The sequence below is a fragment of the Equus caballus genome, chromosome 9, assembly GCF_041296265.1.
Source record: "Equus caballus isolate H_3958 breed thoroughbred chromosome 9, TB-T2T, whole genome shotgun sequence".
NCBI lineage: Eukaryota > Metazoa > Chordata > Mammalia > Perissodactyla > Equidae > Equus > Equus caballus.
Genome location: NC_091692.1, coordinates 71,840,344 through 71,861,935, shown reverse-complemented (window position 1 = coordinate 71,861,935; position 21,592 = coordinate 71,840,344). Strand labels below are relative to the sequence as shown.

The 21,592-nt window shown below is 33.3% G+C and overlaps 1 protein-coding gene across 7 annotated transcripts in view; it reads left to right on the top strand.

The window, feature by feature from the left end:
- Positions 1-21,592, top strand: part of CSMD3 (CUB and Sushi multiple domains 3) — a 1,186,048-nt gene that overhangs the window by 850,106 nt on the left and 314,350 nt on the right. For all 7 annotated transcript variants that reach the window (XM_070221725.1, XM_001915960.5, XM_070221729.1 and 4 more), the window contains one exon: positions 14,264-14,433. In XM_070221725.1, coding sequence (XP_070077826.1) covers positions 14,264-14,433 — 170 coding nt within the window. The remainder of the gene's footprint in view (positions 1-14,263; positions 14,434-21,592) is intronic.

Here is a 21,592-nt window from a genome sequence, read left to right as displayed (position 1 = left end):
TTTATATAAAATGAAACTCCACACACTGCTGCAAGATTTTCTCCTTTTAATTTTTGTTTGGTAGAGCACTTTTTCCATAAAGAAATTTAAGCAAGCAAGAAAACTAACAAAATGAAACTAAACCTCTATCCTAATAGTAACAGTAGTGGAGAAAACAGGAGCAAGGAAAGAAAAATAGGGCATAGCAAACATTGATAAAGGAAAAAGAAAAATAAAGTTGCCTTTAGGTGACCATATTGCCAGAAGAACAGTCAAACCATGTGTATAGAGACCGTTTCCTTTCAGTCAGTTCTTGAACATATGACTTTGCTTTACAGATTAAATTTTTAAAAATATTTATAATTGGACTGTCTAAAAATATGTATTGCAGGATCACAATATGTTTGTCCCTCTTTTATAATTTTTTTCAAAAGAATACTGATCCCCAACACTGCCTCTAACTCATCTGCTTTAGAATCAGCAGTGTTGCTATGGAGAAGTCAGGAGGGGATGGTTGTGGCTCTCCAGCTTGTCCTGTGATTTATAATCTCCTGGCATGTTGCCTCATGCTGCAATGTATCCCTTAAATTCCTAAAATTTCTTAGTTACACCCCATTAGGATACAAGACAGAAAATATACAGCTACCATACCGGGTGAAAGATCTTCAAGGAATCTTCAACTCATCCAGTGTTTCTGAGAAACTGATGGGTTGAAGACCAGGGAAGTGGAATTGTTTCTCATTCACACTCATACAGGCCTGAGTCTCTTTAACTAAAACTTCAATATTTATATTTCTGTTATACATGATTGGCCATGCCTCTTAAGAATGTGAGTAACATAACGAGATGAGATATTTCTTAGGAAAACCAAAGGCATTGTACAATTGTTTTAGCAGATTGTGCTTCATGCCTTCAAGACCTGATTAAGTTTCACAGGGCTTTCCTCAACTTCCACAGGCAAAATTGGTTATTCCATTCACAGTGCTCCTACTAAACTTGTTCATATTTGCTTTTATAGCACTTAGTACATCCCAAAGCAATTTATCATTTAATATAACTGTTTATTTCAGTCTTCTCTACTCCTAGCAAATAACAGAGTGCCTTCTATGTACTAGAATTTCTATTCACCTATCATATATTTAAAATGTAACATTTTAATTTAAGGTGCTATATTTTAAGTACTTAGATTTCTGTCACTTAAATGAAATATGAATTTATTATATTTTATATTGACAAATTATATATTCCATATGTAGTCTTGTTGTCCAACAGATACAGGAAGGCATGTTTGAATTTAATATCATTAGCTAGAATCTGTCATGGGAGTATAAAATGACTCAACATGTGTTGTTGCCAGCACAAATGCCACACTAATACCAACGATTCATTTCTAGTTTGAATGGAAATGCCGTCTCCAAAGCCAGTAGTCTGTTAAGGATCATGCCTTGGAACAAAACATACAGCTGGCACTATCAATACTTAGCTATCTTGCTTCTGATTGTTTGAATTATTTTTAAATTTCTGGAATTTTTGTATGTGCGTGTGGAATCCTAAGTGCCTATTCAAAATTGGACTTCTCTTTTCTGAAGAGATTTTTTTTTCTGTCTTTTTGCTGTTAATATAAAGAAGACAATAACTGATTAGCAAACTAAAGTGGCAAAACCCAAGATGGTTTGTTTCTTCGGGTTAATTTGGTACACTCCATAGAATGCAAATGCTCCCTGTGCTTCCCATAAGGAATTCTTGAAAAGGTATTAAGCCACCAGAAGCTCTTGATTTTTGTATTAACAGATGTAAAATTAAGGGTTATTTGCATTTTGAGTGGCATTCTTCAGTCATTCTATCTCCATGGAAATTTAGAAGTGGAGTTAAAACTTCCCATTTTGAAGAGTTATTTAGAAATTATTAAATTGTTAGAATGTTGATTGTTTCTCTTAATATATTTAATTTTCAAAAACTGTTTCAATCCCTAAGTTGTCTGACATCTTTAAAACTCATCTAAAATGCCACATTTTCCAAGAATTATTTATAGTTGCTTTACAGTATATGGATATAATTATTAAATACTTAGTGTGATGCATTTTCATACAGTTTGAGGAGGAAAGCATGAGGCCTCTCCCTGAATGAAACCATGACCTTTCATACATTGGCCAAAGAGAGGGCCACCATTGCAGGCTCAATAGACTCAGGGCCTGAAGTTCACCCCCTTAAATGTCCAGAGTGTAGCTAAGAGATGAAAATCAGAAGATAACGCTCAGCTGATGAGATCGCAATCAGACATAGGGACTTTCCTCCTTTTCTTTTTTTTTTTTTTTTTGAGGGACTTGAAGGAGATATGTTTTATCATTTCTGCACAGCTGCAAAGTCATTAGTCAAATGGCCTTTGGCCACTTATTTATTTGGTTAATTAGATCATATTATATAATTGTTCTTTATTACTGGTGAAAAGGGAAGAAATGGCAAAAAGAGCAACTTGGATTTCAAACAGCTGAGAACGTCTCATGTTGACCACTACCATTTCATATTTGATGATGGTGACTAGGGAACTATCAGAGAATTGAGATTTTTACCCATGTTATTCAAAGGTCAGGGAGTCTAAGAGGCCAAAACATTCCTTTGCTTTTTGCTGAGGCTCCTTCACGATGTTTCTTGAAGTGTGACAAACAGGGCCATCCTTCGACTTATAAAGGCCTAAACTTAGAGCAAACGGCAGGATTAGCACATCATGTCAGAAATTCTTTATAGTAAATGCCAAACTTAATTATGATTATATTTGTGGAGATGAGCATTGGAAACAGTTCTTAAGAATTCCTGGACTTTTTGAATATTTACTAAGAGAACTGTGGTAAACCCTTGCTGCCCTTACCTCCACCCAAAAACACGGGAATAAATAATTGTGATCTTCAGCTGAAAATAATTTTTATTTTATGTATGTGATGAAATGTGAATCAATAATCCTGCTTAAATGACAAGATTTGCTTAATGGAGATTTTATTTCCCATAAAGTAACTGGCTTTTTGGTTTTGTTTTTACCAATACTTTAACTTAGCTAACATATTCTTTATACATTCATTATATTATTAACTTCCCTTTTTAAATATGCCTTTTATATGTTTTAAAAAGTTTACTTACTATAACATTTGGATCATTTAATTATTAGGGAGCTCTCAATATCATAGAAATCACCCTGATATTTAGAAACTACATGTGCCTTATTTGCTTTCTTATCCTTCCATTAAAAATATTAGAGAGACAGTGCTCATACTAAAGAATACAGACGAATGAGGAGGAAAATGCGCAAAGAAGCAGCTAACTGCTCCCTTTTCCTACTTCTTTTCTTTTCCTGTCCCAGTAGAGAACCTTGTTAGGCTTACGCTTAATCTGAGACTATTTTAGATGAAAGATATTGTATTTTAATCTCTGAGCAGGAAATATGTTTTGAACATCCCTGACATCTCTGGTTTAAGATTAAGTTTAGTATTAAGTATTTAATCAACTCGTTGCTGAGAGCAGATTTCCATTGCTGTTGTGAAGTTGGAAGAGACAATATATAAAAATACCTGTTGGACTAAGTAAAAGTAAAAGTTACTCTTGCCTTTCCTTTCTTCCTCACTATCAGGAAAATTGATAGTTTTCTTCAATGGAATTGTCTTCCTTCCCCCTCAAACTTCTCTTCCTCTTCTCAAGTCACCAGAATTTCACCATGCTTTAAAGTGCAACCAAAAGGCTACCTTCGTGATGAAACCTTCTCTGACTTTTTAAGAAACAATTTCTCTCACCTTTAAACCTGTAAACACTCTCTGTTCTTCTCTTAAACCTTCTACTTTGTAGCAGAGTAATTTACCTCAGTTCCTATCTTCCTGTGAAAGTGAAGTTCTTTTATTTTGTGATTTGTATCTTCGTCTCTCAGTGGAAACATCAAGTAGGGGTTAAGAATATGGGGTCCGGAGACAGACAGATCTGAGTTTGAGTCTTCACCAATTTTGAGATCTTGGGTAGCTTACTCAGCCACTCCTGTCTTCAAATTCTTCTTCAGAAACACAGGCTTACTTCACTGAGAAGTGCAAATAAAGTGCTTAGGAGAGTAAGCAAGCACTTAACAAATACTGTTAACTATTGTTATTGTTTATATCCCCCTAGTATATGGAGCTTTGCTTATAACATGCAGAGTAATTAAATTCTATTAGATGAAAGAATTATATTTTGTTCTTGTTTTCTACAATTACTACTTCTTATACTTTCATTCCAAGAATAATGAATTTCTTTTATTCTTAGTATCCCTGTTGCCTTGTTATTGAATTAAGAGTATTTATTAGGCTTTTACAGGGTCTAGAAAAGTACATTAGAATCTTGGGATTCGAGAAATATTATTGGATGTAGCCTTCCTCTCCTGAGTACTTGCCGTTACAATTTGGTTCTCTTCACTGAAGTAGTTCACTAGGAACTATAAAAACATTACTATTATGTAAGGGATTTTCTTTTGCCTCATAACAATTTATAAAACTATCTTTAAAAGGGGTAGGAGTATTTGTGTACAAACATGTTTGACACAACACCAATAATTTTTATAGTACTATTATTTTACCAGTTGAGTTAAACTAACTAGTCAAAGGATAACATACATGTTCTAAAAGTCTTGTTATAAACTAATAAGAATCCCAGCCCACTTTGCAATCTTCAAAAAATAGTAAAAACAAAATAATCTATTCTGAGCACAATGATCACATTTTCTCACTGAATTTTTAAATAATAAGTCATTTATCTGAAAACTACTGTAGAATTTGTTGCTGTATTCTTGTAGCACTTTTTCTCATATGTTTGTTATTCCATAGTAGTAATCATAGTGCATGTGGGGTTTAAATCTGTGTCTTCAGCTATCACATTAAAAATCACACAGATTTTCCCAAATGACTTCATTAGTTTAGTTTTAGGACACTAGACTGTTAGGTCTTCACAATCAGAGATACCTTTGAAAGTCTTGCTTAGCCTCCATCTCTATACTATTAAAATATAAACACCTATAAATCTTTTTTAAATTCATGACTGTCCAAAAAACAAAACAAAACAACAACAATCACAAACATCAACAACAAAAACCCTTCCTTCAAACCTTTGCCACCGCTGGCTATCCTGTCTCTCTCTACCTTCCTTTATAGCCAATATCATTAAAGACAGGGTCTTACTCTTTTTCTGCCCAACCTCTTAATTACCCAAAGCAGTGAGCTCTTAGTATTTAACTCTCCCTGACATTTAACACTGCTGACAAGTTTTTTCTTGAAAATATCCCCTTCCTACTCTTCCATGATACTACCTTCTTTGAATTCTGATGCTCCATGGATTTGGGTCCTAGTTTGTTTTTCTTCTCAATCCCTGTGTGTTCTCTGGATAGATCCTTTTGTCTGTGGCTTAAAATGGCAAACCCGTGACTACAAATATGCCTAGCTGCTTAGTGGACTTCTCTGCCTAACATCCCACAAGTAGACTGAATTCATCATGTACAAAAACAGTTCATCAACGTGCTCAAAGCCACTCCACGTCCTGTCTTCTCTACCCTTCCCTCTCTTTTATTCCCCTACATCCAACTAGTCTCCAAGTTCCATAACTTTTACCTTTGGTCTCTTCCTCCATCACTTTAGTTAAAGCTCTCACTGTCTCCTGTTTGACACACTACAATAATCTTCTCTAGGTTTTTCCCCCCTCTAGGAACACAGGGCTATAATCCACTCCTGATAGAGCAACCCTAATGGGTTTCTCAGATCTGATCATCTCTTTCTCTTCATAAAATTCTTTGATGGATCCCCAGTGCCTACATGATAAAGTCTGAATTTCTTAGAATGACATATGAACTACTAGTTCTCCTAACCGTGTCAATGTAGTTTACCCATTGGGGCTTTCATTCAAGCAGTTTCCTCTGCCTGAAATCTCTGTTTCATGTATTTTGCTTACCTTTGGAAATACTTCTTTGACCCAGATCAAGGGTAACCTATTCAATGAAATCTTCCCTGACATTATTGTCTTACTGCTCCTTTAAAAATGTTTTATTTCCTCATTTTTGCCATCCCAGGCCATTGCACAAACTTGTATCATACTACAGGTTACACATTAGTGTATGTATCAGTTTCCATGTCTGTCTCTCTTCTATACAACATATCGCATGAGGACAAGGACCTTATCCTCAAGATCTAACATAGTACCTAGTATATCCATAGGGAATTATTGTTAATAATATTAATTTTACTGAATAAATAAACTTAGCACAGTAGACACTCAATAACTGTTTATGGAAGAAAGCATGAAAGGACAATATCAGGTTACAGGAAATCCTCCATGCTAACAGAAAATTGTATATTTGACAAAAAAATGTTTTGAACTGATGCTCTTCAATTATGACTGCAATTCATAAAAAAATTCTGCATAGTGATAATGATTATTGTGATTTTTCATGGTAAAAATGATTATAGAAAATACTTTTAAAATAACTTTTTTTTTTTTTTTTGGTGAGGAAGATTCACCCTGTCCTACCATCTGTTGCTAATCTTCCTCCTTTTTTTGCTTGAAGAAGTTAAGCCCTGAGCTAGCATCTGTGCCAGTCTTCCTCTATTTGGTATGTAGGATGCTCCCGCAGCATGACTTGTTGAGCAGTGTGTAGGTCTGAACCCAGGAATCCCAGGCTACTGAAGCGCAATGTGCGAACTTAACCACTACGCCACCAGGCCAGCCCTAAAAATAAATTTTTAAGGAGAAAAATAACAAATTCCAAATTAAATTCTTCCAGTGAAAACTTTTTCAGAAACTCCTGATTTGTAAATAACTTTAACAAGCACGGTTTGCGCTTGGATACATACATGCATTGTATTTGGAGAGACTGGGAAGAGAAAGTCAGTTGTGTGTCACTGTCATCTAAAAACAAGAAAGGGAAGGGAAAAACCAGACTTCATACAAGTAATATTAGTGGGCTTGCAGATTTTCAGTAGTGGCATAAGAAAATCAATCTCTCTCTCTGTCCTCTAATTTTCACCCTCTTCTGAAAATCCAAGGACTATTTAAATACCTGTTTGAGAAAAAATTTTCTTTGACAAAAAATTTGCAAAGAACAAATGTGTTGTTGATATTGCCAAGTCATAAAGGCATATTAGGAGAAGTACTTCTAAATGCGTTCAATCTTATTAATACATTTTATCATATATTACAATTTTTAGATGCTTCTTTCAAAAAAACAATATCTCTGAAATTGGTATGTCTCATAATCAATGATTATCATAGATTATTGACAACTTTTTTGTTTTTTTAGAGACATAAAATAGTGGTGCCTCTTACAATCAATGGCGTCTTAATTTGATGAAACATGGTAGAAATTAGATTTGGAACGTAATGGACTCCATTAGTTGATAAAAACTGAAAACAAACACACAAACAAAACCCCAAATAGGTAAATTCACACTTATGACAAAAAAGAATAGTTGATTTGGATTTGACAGTTTGAATGCCCCCACCACAGCCTCTTATATGAACACAGTCATATATTACCATTAATTTTCTTCTGGTAATAATTAAACGTATAAAAATGTATTTCTACTTGGGGCTGGACCCGTGGCCGACTGGTTAAGTTCGCGCGCTCCGCTGCAGGCGGCCCAGTGTTTCGTTGGTTCGAATCCTGCGTTCGGACATGGCACTGCTCATCAAACCACGCTGAGGCAGTGTCCCACATGCCACAACTAGAAGGACCCACAACCAAGAATATACAACTATGTACCGGGGGGCTTTGGGGAGAAAAAGGAAAAAATAAAATCTTTAAAAAAAAAAAATGTCTTTCTACTTGATGCTGCACTTTACTTGACTTAGCATACCGTGTGTTTAGGTTTGAAAACTTTCTAAGTTTTTTGAATAATCCAAGTGAAGTTTATTTTAACTACTTCCACAAACAACTTTAAAATAACCCATTGTGCTATCAAAATAGCATAAAAGGCGAGATTCAGTTGCAATGCAAATTCTTAAAAATAACTGCAAACTTCACTGATCATAGACATTTTTCAAATTTCCCAGCCAAATTACTGAAAAGCATTTTACTGGTTTATCTGGAAATATATGACTGTGTGCACACAATAGATGCTACCAGATTTTCCTCCCCCAGTAATGGAGATTGATGATGCATGGGCTGACCTGTTTTTCAGTAAGTAGAAAAAAGTGAAATTCAATGGATATCCCTGCGCTAGTGAATTCCTCACTGTAGCGGTGACTCTTATCACCAGATTCCAGTGCACATATCGCTCCTGCTCCAATCCAACCAAGGCCACATTTATCAACATGTTATTTTCAACTCAGCAAAGGATTTCGTATTGGTAACTTGAATAGATTTCTTAATCTGCATGCTTAAATAAAAATATTTTATACGAATAGGATTCGTTTTTCGCAAAATAAAAGTATCATAATATAGTATGAGGATTGACGATTCACAGAAAATATTTGTATTCTATAAATATAAAAATATTTATATTCTATAAAGAAGGTCTATTCTCCAAAAATATTTTCTTAACATCCTGCTAAATTATGTAATATGTTCATATTATTAATTCCTGTGATTTAAAGATGACCTCCCAGTTCAAATCAGAGAGAGGAGACATTATCGCTTATTAATGCTTTAACATTGATTGTTTTGTAGGAAATCTGTATTAACAGACTTAGACTTTATAAGTTACTGACATCAGTTATCGAGAACATAAAATTCATTCTAGAACAAAGCATGAGGGAAACAAGGTGCTGGGCTTATGTTAAGGGAGGGAAAAGTGTGCTTACCTCACTTCCAGAAAACATTGCAGCTCCTTCAGGAAGCAATAGTTTTCCGACCCCAAATCACAAAAAAAATATTTTATGAATGTAGGTCTTTCAAGTTTCTCCTCCAATCTTCATCTTCTGCAGCTAACTTGCCAAGCAGTAAAGTCTGTAGTATTCCCTTGCCACAAAAACAATAAGCAGCTCGTCCAAGTGACATCTACTTTCTTACACACCTAAAAAGAAACAAACAAACAATTTTTTCTTACCATACGAGAAAAAATACAAAAGAAACCCTCATCCCAAGGGACTTACCTCTAGATCAACCTTGTACAAGTAAAACCTCTCCCATACTGGGTCCTTCAGTCCCCAGAACCTCTTACCGTGCCCCCCGTAATGTTTTCAGAAATGTTCCTTCTGTTTGGAATACTTCCCCCCTCCTTAAACTGCCTTCTCCCTTCTCCTTAATTTACTAATTTCAGCCCTTCAGAGAAGTCTTGTCTTCATTCAGAACAGGTAAGGGCTCCCAGTTATATATTTTCACATACTATGCACTTATTTGAATGATTATGTAGTAAACATCTGTCTTTTCTGCTGGAAAGTAAGTTCTATGAGTGTTTCAACACTGTATCTCCCATGCCTAGAATGTAATAAGGACTTAATAAATACTTATTAAATGAATCAATCAATATGCTTTTTCTAATTAAAGCATACCATTATCTGCCTTTAGCCACTTTAAATATCTTAGTATACGTTCTCTACCAAGGTATCCTGTTAAGTAAATATATTAATGGTGTATATTAGAATGACCTATAGCTTTGCTTTTATCATGACAAATGTTTCCCATACATATGTTACACCATATATGCAATTCACTACAGCACCTGCCTAAAAACCCTGGCCTTGCCCTGATGTGGTGAGTCACAGATTTGTGTTTGTTCAGTGACAGCTGCATACTGTTCGTAAATGTCACTATGGCTGGGGGATGATGACTATTTTCAACTCATCTTTCCCACTTGAATTTCTAGAACTTCTTTTATTCAAACTCCTCTTTCCTGTGTAGTTGATGTTTCTTTATTTAAAAACTTTATCTTGCTAGGATAAACTAACTATCCTTCTCCTCTCTTGGGGCTAGCTGCTCTGCTGCTAGGTCTTTTTCTCAGTTAATTTTAACGTATTTTAAGTATACTTAATCACAGTTTGCCAATACTTACATCTTCTTATTTTTAAATATGCTTTATGAAAACTTTCTGTGATATTCATGTCATATGCAATGAAAATGTTGTAGTTAGGGTGTTGTTTTTAGACATTCGTGAACATTGCAGCCATGACTGTTATTTGTGAGACTTGTCCCTGTTACTTCAGTGTGAAAAAATTTCATTCATTTCATACACCATCACAGCCACCTGATGCTGGAAGGAACCATAACAGTATAATTCCATATCAAGTCATTTTCTTCTTTATTTGGGCCTAAAATCACATCTCTTGGGAGTAGAGGTAGCGCCTCAATGCGGAGAAAACAGCGTGTACAAAGGCTCAGAGTGTGAGACTGTGGCAAAGGGCCAGTAGTTCAGGATAACTGATTTACATGGCCTGTGGGAGAGAATGACGGGTAATAGCTAGAAAGGCAGACTGAGTTCACATTGTAGATGGCCTTGTATGATATTCTGTGGACTTTGACTTGTTCAGGGTAAGTATATTTTAGACAAAAAGTACAGGAAAGTACAGGATCAGATTTGCACTTCGAAAATATCATATTAGCTTATTACACAACAGAGATAGAAGTACGTTCATTGCTAGATATGGGCATATGGTCAAACTGTGCAAAGTTTGTTGTTAATTTCAACATTAGATCCTGTTCAATTCCAGTTGGCAAGCAAGACTGCTGTAGCCAAAGTGCAGAAAGCAAGCTTGCACAGGGCAAATGTTAGTCCTACACTGAATGCTGGGACGCCAGTGTTGAGTATATTTTAACTTCAAAGATAAAACCAAAGATGAGATTCCTTGTAAAAATGAATTCTTTATTAATCACGTAGCTTCTAGAGTTTAGCATTGTGGTTAAATAAGTTCCTCCTTAACTTATTGCGAGTAGGAAATTTTATTTTGCTAAAACATTATTGAAAAAATAAATTTGTTTGTTTTCCTATATATATAACATTCTGAACAGATTTTTATTTTTTATGCTTCAAGATCTTCTTTCAAGATATGAAATAATCATTCTGAATGTTAATAATTATGTATAGTGGAATATAGATTTATAAATTAATGTGGGATGGATATGTTCTGACCTCCAGGACATGCCCCGGCCCACATAGAATGTCCTTAAGTAATGTGTGCAGCAGTTAAACCACAAAGAAAAAAGCAACCTTATGTACCAGTTTATCTAGGATAGTCTCTATTTGCACCTGTTGTGTGGGATAATTATTAATAGTGCCTCCTGAACACTAAAAAATTATTTTGATCTGAAAGAGATATTCTGTATTTACACTTTTAACACCATGGGCAATGACAGACGAAAATCCCAGTGTAAATCTCAGCTCTGATGCACATTATTTTTTTGATTTTGGCAAGAAAGCGGACTTTGGAATCTTCATCTATAAAACTAGAGAAAACAAGTTTTACCTTGTAGAGTTTTTGTGAGGAATAAATGCAGAGTTGGCTTGCTAGATGTGAAACTCATGTAATCGCACAGGGCTACATGCTAAGAAGGGCCTCATGCTTGGTTTACTGCTCTATTGGTCTCTTGAAATTCTTAATACGTGTTCAACAAGGGGCAGTGCATTTGCGTTTTGCACTGGGCCCCACAGTTTATAGTCAGTCCTGATTAAATGAGAAAGGTGCTAGTTTAATCCCCTTTTTTCCCCTTAATTCTTCCATTCTGGTTTAAGTCCTGATTTTGTTTCACCAAGTAGAAAATCATTTATAGCCATTTTAAACCAACTGAAATATTAAAATATAACAAAACAGATTATTTTTTCATATAAAAGCAAATCTCCTTTAAACTATACAGTATAAACCCAATAATGTTCATGGGAGAAGGCACTTTACCACCTATTCAGATGTTGGAACTTAATAAATTATTAGTGTATTTTAAAGGTTAGTTGAAGTAACTTATTACTTGGCTTTTTTTGGGAGGAGGCAGGGAGATTGTGTTTTGCTCAGTTTAAACAAGTTGTTAAAATAATTTTAATATCATAAATGATTCTTCAAAATTAGGAAGAGTCCTCTGGCTTTTCACACATAAATATCTTTCTACATCTGGCTAGTCACATTGGGGGCAATATAAATATCCTAAACTCTTTTTCTGTGTGTATGACATGATGCCACCATTGGTATTTATACTCAAAATATTCATAATGATAGCTTTAATTTATTGAGCTCTTGTTGTATGCCAGCCCTGTACTAAATGCTCTACATATATTATCTACATAAATTATCAACTCACACAACACACGAAGAAAACATCCCTCTGAGGAGAGTATTATTACTTCCATTGTAATAATAACAATATTCAGGCTTAGAAAGAATGAATAACTTGACACAGCCACATAGATAGGAGATAAAGCTTAATTTTGAAAACTAGATCTCTGAATTTTAAAGCCTGAGCTCTTAATCAATGTATCAGTGTTTTGCAAGCTGGCACCCAAGAACATATTCTCAAAACTCCATGATTCTATATAACAATTTAAAATTGTTTTCATTCTCTAATAAATAATCCAACTGATAAAAATATATACGCATTCTGGATCATCTGAATGATCTGATACATTTGTCTTCATGCTCCCACAAGCATACCTGAATTCTAACAAGGTTGTGAGAAGGAAATGAGGCATATTTAAAACATAAATGATTCTTTTCCGCTAAGTGAAGAACACATGGCATCATGTTGTACTATACAGATGAAATTTTCTCAGCAGTTCAGAGAGGGGAAAAATTATGGAGAACTGAATCATTACACAGCATAGTGTAATTCAAGGCATAGCGAACTCCAAAAGTCTGTACTCTAGCAGCTGGTTCCTTATTCACATTGCCAATGGCAATTTAATTTCAGGAAAACAAAATCTTTTGCCACATTAGATACACTTTGCTATTTTAAATTTCATTATTTTTATAGTTTTGTTCAGTATTTGTAAACCTGTTTTGGTTTTATAATTGTATACAGCCGAAAGCATAAGGACATATTTATTTTTATGTTGAACATATTTAAGTAACAAAATAAAAGTAATTTAAGTCAATATTGGGAGTCTGTGAGGTTTTTTTTTTTTCCTTTAAAAGAACTTGGAGGAACTCTTTTGGGTAACACTTCTTCATGTGACTGGTTGATTGTAAACGTCACATCATTAGTTTTTATTATATTTCACACTATTTCGATATTATACTGACTGCTCCAGACTGATCATTTTCACTTCCTCATTAGGCTTTTTACTTTTGCCTTATTTTTGTTAATGTTTAAGCATTTAAAAGGTAAAGCAATTCATTATCCTCCACCTTGTTATATACTTTCTATGACTGTTTTCATGAATCATTATTTTTAAAATCTTATTTTTTGGAAAAATAATAACTTGCTTTATTTTCTGTTCAGTTAAACCTTTGAAAAATATGACTCTCTGGCCTATTATACGCTAATATGAAGCAAGTTATTAGATAAGGTAGGAAACTGAGTTTAGTGAATTTCTGAGACATAAGGAACATGTTTGGGAATTATAAGAACTTTGATATTGCAGTATTGCTACAAGGTTTAGAAAGTAATAAATTAAAATTACATTTGAAAAAAACAGAAAAATTTTCAATTTTCTCTAAGAGGTTAGACGCTTCCTCAAATTCTGCAAAATTAGTCCTGGAGTGTCAGCAGTACCTTATACTGATTATGATAATGCCCTAATTCATTCTGTCTTTTAAACTGAGAAAGATGATACAATTTCCAAAGGTATCCAGTTTGTTATAATTATTGGTTAGTGGGTTTTACCTATTCTAGCAGTTTTCAAAGGAAATGTAGTATTTATTTCTGGTTTTGTTACTGAAGTTCTTGGATCAGAGGAATGCTGACTATTGGGAGGAAAAAGCACCCAATTCAAACAAGGTAAAAATAACAATATCCAATAAGAATCATTCTAAAACAAAATTGATTTCTCTACCCTTTTTAATACTTTAAAATAATTAAATTATAAAAGTAAAAGTAATAAATTAATCAGAGATCTACAAGCTTAAAATACATCCTGAAAATCTTTTGCTCTCATCTTTTTCCATGCTGTCCTTTCATCTGGGAGGGGGAGATACTGAAATTATTGTATACTTCCATTTATGTACAAGTGTCCTGTCCATGGGCAGCAGTTCCTTCTTCTAATACATTATTTGAGAGTGAATGAATCATCCACAACACACAGTCATTCTGTACATCGTTTTCCTGTTAGGCTCTAATTAAAATAAAACGCATTTATATTTCCATACATTACATTACTTGAAAATGATGATGCTTTTTATTAAACTGTACTTCAATATTCTGTTTTACCTGCAGCTGAATGTGGTGCGTCTGCAACAAACAATGAAGGAATTTTGCTCTCTCCAAATTATCCACTCAACTACGAAAACAACCATGAATGCATTTATAGTATTCAGGTTCAAGCAGGAAAGGGAATTAATATTTCAGCCAGAACATTTCATTTAGCACAAGGAGATGTTCTTAAGGTAGGTGAACTCAGACATACTTGTATTTTGATCATTTCTAGTTATTAAATATATGTCAATACATATATATATATATATAATCAACCATAAATTGATTCTACCATTCATAGATATAACTTTATACATTATTTCCAATTTTCCTATTACTATTTTCATTGAGGTAGAATGTTTTGTTTCCAATGTTTATTTATAATAAGTAAATTTTTATTTTATGCTACATAAATTTTAGTTTCCGTAACATAAAAATAAGAACTTTTATGCCAAACGTCTTATATTCAATAAATATTATATACAAAACATAATTAACACAAGAATGGTCACTTCTTTTGGAAATATAGTGGCAGTTTGTTTTTATTTTGATGTCTATTAAATAACATATTTTTATCTGTTGATGTGGATAATTCTTTGCATTTATGACTACAAAAATTCATATTTTATGAATATATAAAACTAACAAATCAATATCTATAAATTATTTAAGAAAAAATATACTTTGTTAATAATAAACATTTAGTGTAAAATTAATTAATTTGTTTAAAAAATTTGAAATAGTCAAATGTCCCACTTTTGTAAAAGATATAATTTTAGGCAAATAAATATTTCCATATTCACAGTTTCATATTTTGAAAAGTAAGTCTTTTGGTAAATATAGCTTATATTTATTATTAGAGTAAAAATAAACACTTCTATATAATCACATTTAAATATTTTTTAAATAATTACATGTATTTTTCTTAATTGTCAAGATTTCCTTAAGCCAGGTAAGAAATTTAACATAATTCTGTTTTCACAAATCTTCAAAAAACATTATGATATCCCAGATTGGTAGAGGTAGGACATTCTTGTTTAAGCAGTGATTTTAAGACTGTTGGTTGTTTTCTTCTTTTAAAAAGAAAGTAATTTGGATGATAATTGATGATTCTTTAACACAAACAGTATTGTGTGCTTATAAGATTTGTATGGACATGGGAAAAGCTTCCTGCAGTACACCTAGATGTATACAATTTTAGTATTAATTTAGGGCCATTCCTGTTTTTTGCATTTTTCCCCAACAGGCAACAGAAATTCACTTTATAAATCTCTTCCATCTCTAGTTCGTTGTTTGAATTTTCCTGTTAAAATGTTTTATTTGCTAAATTGGAGTCAACATTGAGATTAAAAGGATGCTTGTACATAGAATTGAGGCAGTGCTTAGTTTTTGCAGATTATGGGGAAAAAATGTATCAAGACATAGAGCAGAAGTGTAAACCCAGCCGCTAATCTGTATTGCATAAGCAACAACAATAAACATGCGTTTATGAGTTGAAAGTCAGGAAGTGCTTCCCCATGCCTACCACGACCATTCCTAAAATACTTCTCCCCTCTTTCTTTCCGATGCTTGAAAATTGTCTATTACTTTTCCATACTGAGTGAGGTTTATTATTTGGAAAATTCATTTAGGATAACAGGTGATGCCTTTAAAAAAAATAGCCCTACTGTGTTCCTCAGGGTGCTTTCTGACCAATGTCTTACTTATTTAGAGTAAGGTCACATGCACTTGTGACATGTGTTACCTTGAGGAATGACAGGACCTCAGTAATAAGTGGCAATATGAGGGGATGTGATTGTGCGAGACAATGGAAGGCAGGAAAATTCAATTTAAGGCCCTTTAGTGTATTTTATTAAATAGTGATTTTTCTTTCATGAGTGAAAGGATGAAAATTTATATTTCCAGCAATTTTTTAAGTTTTTTTGGTAACTTTTCTGGAATATATATGTTTCCCAAAGTAAATATTACAATGGAAAAAACACCAATTCAATTATCCCCCTAATGATAGTCTTTCCTGGAGTTTATTCTAAAGTATTACTTTAAAATAACTTCAGCAAGCGCTCTATAGAGACAGGTTGGGATGGGCTTTTACACTTCAAGTCTGTCTTCTTTATGATTTCTCCACCTGTGTAAAATGTAAAATGCTTATCTGTTACCTTATTCCTCCCATTAATCCCATGGACAACTATTAGTTCAAAGATACCTACTGACATAGACACAGTTAAGCATGCACAAGCAGACAGATGCAGCCTCCTATGGACAAACGATTAATTCTCAAGAGGTGCAGCCCAAAGTCCTCTGAGGATGGAAGGCCATGTGCCTAACTGCAAACTAGTCTGTGAGAGACCATCCCCATCCCAGGGCTTTCCAATATGAAACCTAGTGGAGTCGATTCTCTTCTTTCATTCAGACTAGGAAATAAGAAGAAATAAGTAAAACAAATAGCCCGTTATAGAACTCTCTGCCCCTTGCCTGAGAGAACTTCCAAGCATTGTTTTTCTTGTGGTAGGATTGGCTATGTTCTTTGGAATAACATTCTCTTCTAATCTTTACATAAGATTTGAAAAAGCTTTATTCTTTTTTTCTGGTTTCATTTACTGTATAGCATCACTGTATTGGATTCCGACAAACAAAAACAGCAACAATAAAAGAAAAGTGTGTGTGTATTTGTCTATATCTACATCTACACACACACACACACACACACACACACACACACACACACACCCCCTTCCTCTCTGGGAGCTCACCATTCAGGCTGATGCTCGCTTATTCACGCACTTTCTCTAGTCCTCCCTCTTTTCATAAACTGCTTTAGTTATTTATAACCACACTAGTGAAGTTTGTATCAAGAGTAGATGATCATGTCGTGACCGTGGGTAGTTTATTCCTGGTACCACTGCCAGGTTTTCTGATTCAGTAGATCTGGGGAAAACTGCTTTAGCTGATCTGCATCTGAGTTTATGGATTTTTATAAGGATTTCCAGATTGTCTGATGAGCAGCAGGGTTGGGAATCATGAATATATCCTTCTTTGGTTCTGTTCCTTTCAATAGGCAAGAATGTTGAACTTCTCAAACCCTCACTCAAGATATGTAATTTAATTAATTCTTTCAGGTAATATTCATAGAAGGTGTTTATTTTATGTAGGCTCTAAACAGTCAACAATGAATACTTTCCATTGTCAGCCTGGTAAGACAAAAGCTGAATACCAATCAGAAATACTGTTTTTTTTCTTTGTTGTAGCTGTGTTTTTATTCATTTGTTTTTACTTTCAGAAAAAGACTGAGCACTATGTTTAAATAGAGGAACATAGCAGGGATAAAATTCAAGCAATCTTTTTACCACACTTAGTATTGTGTAGTTTAAAGACTTATTTCTTATGCAAAATCTAGACTAAATGGATGATTATGGAGAAGAGCCAATAAAATAACTCAAAATTGGTTTTGAGAATCTGAAAGACAAGTTAGGAAAATTGATGTTATATTTATGAAAAATTAGATAGTTAAAGGACTTGAATAGTAACATTCTTTTAGAATTATAAGAAAGTTATTAATGTGTCATTTGTTGTTGTATGTTGTTTTCTAAGACGTATTATTTTCAAGCATCTTTCCTAACCTGTGTGTAAGTTTTTGGGAGTACCACTTGTGAGAGCCTACTGTTAAATTTTCAGTAATTTTGTGAGCTAGTTGTTAAACACAGCCATTATTAAAAATTAAATTGAAGTAGATTATACTTAAATTGACTTACAATTAAGTTATATTAAAAACAAAGGTAATACAAACAGCTTTTCATTTCTTAATTATTTTGTTACTTTTACTATTACGTGTGCTTTTTAGGTTAGTTATGTATATTGTATCTCTATAGTAGAAATACTATGTCCAGGTGTGCATTTCTTCCCAATTCTGCATTCAGTGATGACACACTGATACCTTGATATTCGTCATGGTAGGAATATTTCAGTGCAGAATTTGGAAAATACTACAAATCTTGATTTATTGTTTTACTCATTGTCTTTACTTAAGTAGGAACATGTTGTGTCTGTAGCTATTGTGAATTGCACAAACAATTGAGAAAATATCTTTTCTAGTATTTGAAAACTATTATTCAATTTAGCAAAGTTACTTGGGTCATTTACAAATCAGTGAAGTTCTGATATAACATTGTTTGTTTTTGATGTTTCACTTTCATCTTACTTATTAACATGGAAAAATCAAGCAATATTCACTTAGGAACTACTCTTTTTTGTCAGTTGCAGTCATGAGTTGCAGATACAAAAGTTCTGCCAAAAACGCCGAAAGCATTTTGTAAGAATCAATTAGCTCTATGAAATTTACTATAATCAATATTGTATGTTTTATTACTATTTTCAAATTGTATGCTACACATCCCTTAAATCAGGGATTCACAAATGATAGTCTGTAGGCCAAATCAGGCCTCAAATCTGTTTCTGTAAATATACATTTATTGGGAAAAAGCCACGTTCACTCATGTACATATTGTCTATGGCTCCTTTTGTGCTATAATGGCAATATTGAGTAGTTTCAACAGAGATATCATGCCCCCAACAGCCTAAAATATTTACTATCTATCCTTTTCAGAAAAAGCTTGTCAACCTCTCTTTATAGCAATAAAAGTTATTTTTTTAAAAAAAGCATATGTATAGATTTATACATTCACCAGTTTTGTTTGTTTGAGAGCTGGTTATTAAGCATTTGTCAGCAGACCAGTGGTCTCACAAAGTCCACCACACACATCTTCCAACTTGGCTTTTTATTCACTGGTAATCCTTTGTTCTCTCTCCCCTCAAAAGCACCGCCTAACATCCATTTGCGTAGAGTGCTATATTAGGCCTCATAAAACCCTTCCTTCTCTCCCATACTGAAGATCACAGAAGTGAAATGATTTGTGACAGGCCAGACAGCTTTAATGGTAGAGTTGGGACTTCAGCTTTGTTACATAACCACAAAGCTAAGGCCCCTGAAAAACTGACCCTTCATTGTGCCCCTTGACTCTCTCACTACAGTATACTAACTCTTACAATTGAGTACACATTATATAGCCATTTCAAAGAGATAAATATTTGAATATAAACAAAAGTTCTCCGCTCTGCTTCATATTATCTTTGGAGAGAACATAATAAGGGTTAGAATATTGTCCTTTTCGGTTAACCATTGTAAAAATTATTTTTGTTTTTCATTCAAACTTTGACATCTCACTCACCTTATTAGAAAAATTTATTTAAATTTCCAAATCAACCTATAAAACAAATGACCAATAACGAAAATTCTAGACCCCATAAGCAGAAATGATTTGAAAGTTTGTATAATTATACATGTGTATATATGTGCTTTCTTTCTTTTGATTGGACTTTTTTCTGTACTTTCTGCTTTGGGGTTCAGATAACAGCTTACTTGCTAATTCATTAGAGAAATAACTGATAATCTGCCTTCTAATTATGCATTTATTTTACTATTAACAACAACAACAGTTTTGAGTGTTCATGAGCATAATAGGGTTTGATGTTCCAGATCTAGGAGAGTCCCTACACCATAACTAAATTTCAGGCCCTGATCCATCACAAAAGGTTTGATAATTGAAACAAGGCAATATTAAATTCTAGTGTGTTCTAGTGTAAGACTACGAGATTAATTGCAACCCTTTAACAAACTAGAGATTCATCAAAGTGTTTCATTAATGTTATGAAAGCTCTCAATGCCTTTCATGATATTAAAGTTAACTTGAAATTCTGCATTTGACATGAAACTTAAGTCTTCGTCATCTGAATTAGGCACTAAGTAACTGAGAACATTTCTGTGGAGAACACCAGAGTCCTCTCCCTTCCAACTAAAACATGTAATATTATACAGTTATCATATTCTTTTTTAAATTTCTGAAAAAACAAGATATTAAGACATATGCTGAAAAGAACAATAATATACTTTCAAAAAGAAAAAGGCAAATAGGCTCAAATAAATAAAAACGTACTTAAAGATCCTGGTTTTATTTAGAATAGAAATATGAGAAGCAATAATCTCAAATAAAAGTTCTGTGTGGTTGTGATCGGACCCAATATAAACACTCTGTGCTATAAAGTTACTTTTAAGTGAAAGGTACATTTTGTTTGTTTGATTTTCTTATTTGTGTGCTTGGATTCCTATTTACTTCAAAAGTGATCTGTCTTTGGCTGTACTGCGTTGTCCTTCTTTGTTACCGTTATGCTTCCGTATGTATTTTAATCCATTTGAAGGATTTTATTTACAAGTTAAACAGCGCTGACTTGATCATTACTATAAAACTCTTCTCTTTTTGAAGCCTTCCTAGTTTACACCTTGTGTTTCATTTTGATTTGATAATTTTATACATGCTTCCAAAATTTCACAATTGAATGATCACACTTCATTTTAATTTGATGATTATAGTGGTGCTTCTATATTATTTTCTTCTACCTTTTGACTTGACTTTGTTAAATAAACTGTTAGATCCTCTTAGCTAGGCTTAAGAGAATTTTTTTCTTTTGAAAATAGCTTTTTTCATGCATTTTCTTTTGATGATTATTTTTAAAATAATTTCTTAAAGAAAGTTTATTTTGAGAAATAAAAAAAGTATGCTTCTAGCTTTAAAAGTAGAAAGACAATATAAATTTGTCTCTCTTGCAACACAAAATATTGGATTATTTTTTTAAATCTCCTTCAGGTTGAGAGTGATGTCTTAATTTTTCTTTCTCCATTTTATTCCCAGCACCTAACACAATGCATGAAACTAAATAAGTGTTGAATCATCTTGTAACTTTTTATGTTATTATATATAGGAATGATTTATATGTATTGAGTAAAGTAATGGTTTCTGCTATCATTACATCTCTTTTTCATTACCACCTGAAATTTGAGAAAAAAATTGAGAGATTTTTTTCTTAAAAACTAAAAACATATTTTAACAACCAATTTTTATTTACTCAGTTACATCAAGTAGTTGCTTAGTTTATATTTTCCCTTTATTTGGCTGTTTTTGACAAACTGAAAGTTCTTACAATGTATCCGCACATGAAAGCAGAACTAGTTGAATCTAAAAATCAATTCTTATATTTAGCGTAAGAATGAAATTATATGTTGGTGAGAAGTAACAGAATTGAAAGGAAAATATTCTTTGAGGTTACCTTGGCAATATTAACCACAAAATAAGATCGATTGAATCGGCTGGTTAAATGGTTTGGTTGTGAATGTGTAGTTTTAACTGTAGGATTTATAAACTATATCACATAGAGAGTCATAAAACACATGTATTCAGAAGCAGACTTCTGAAAATATTGAACATTTTAAACTCACGGATACAGAAGTTGTGTTTTCTGATT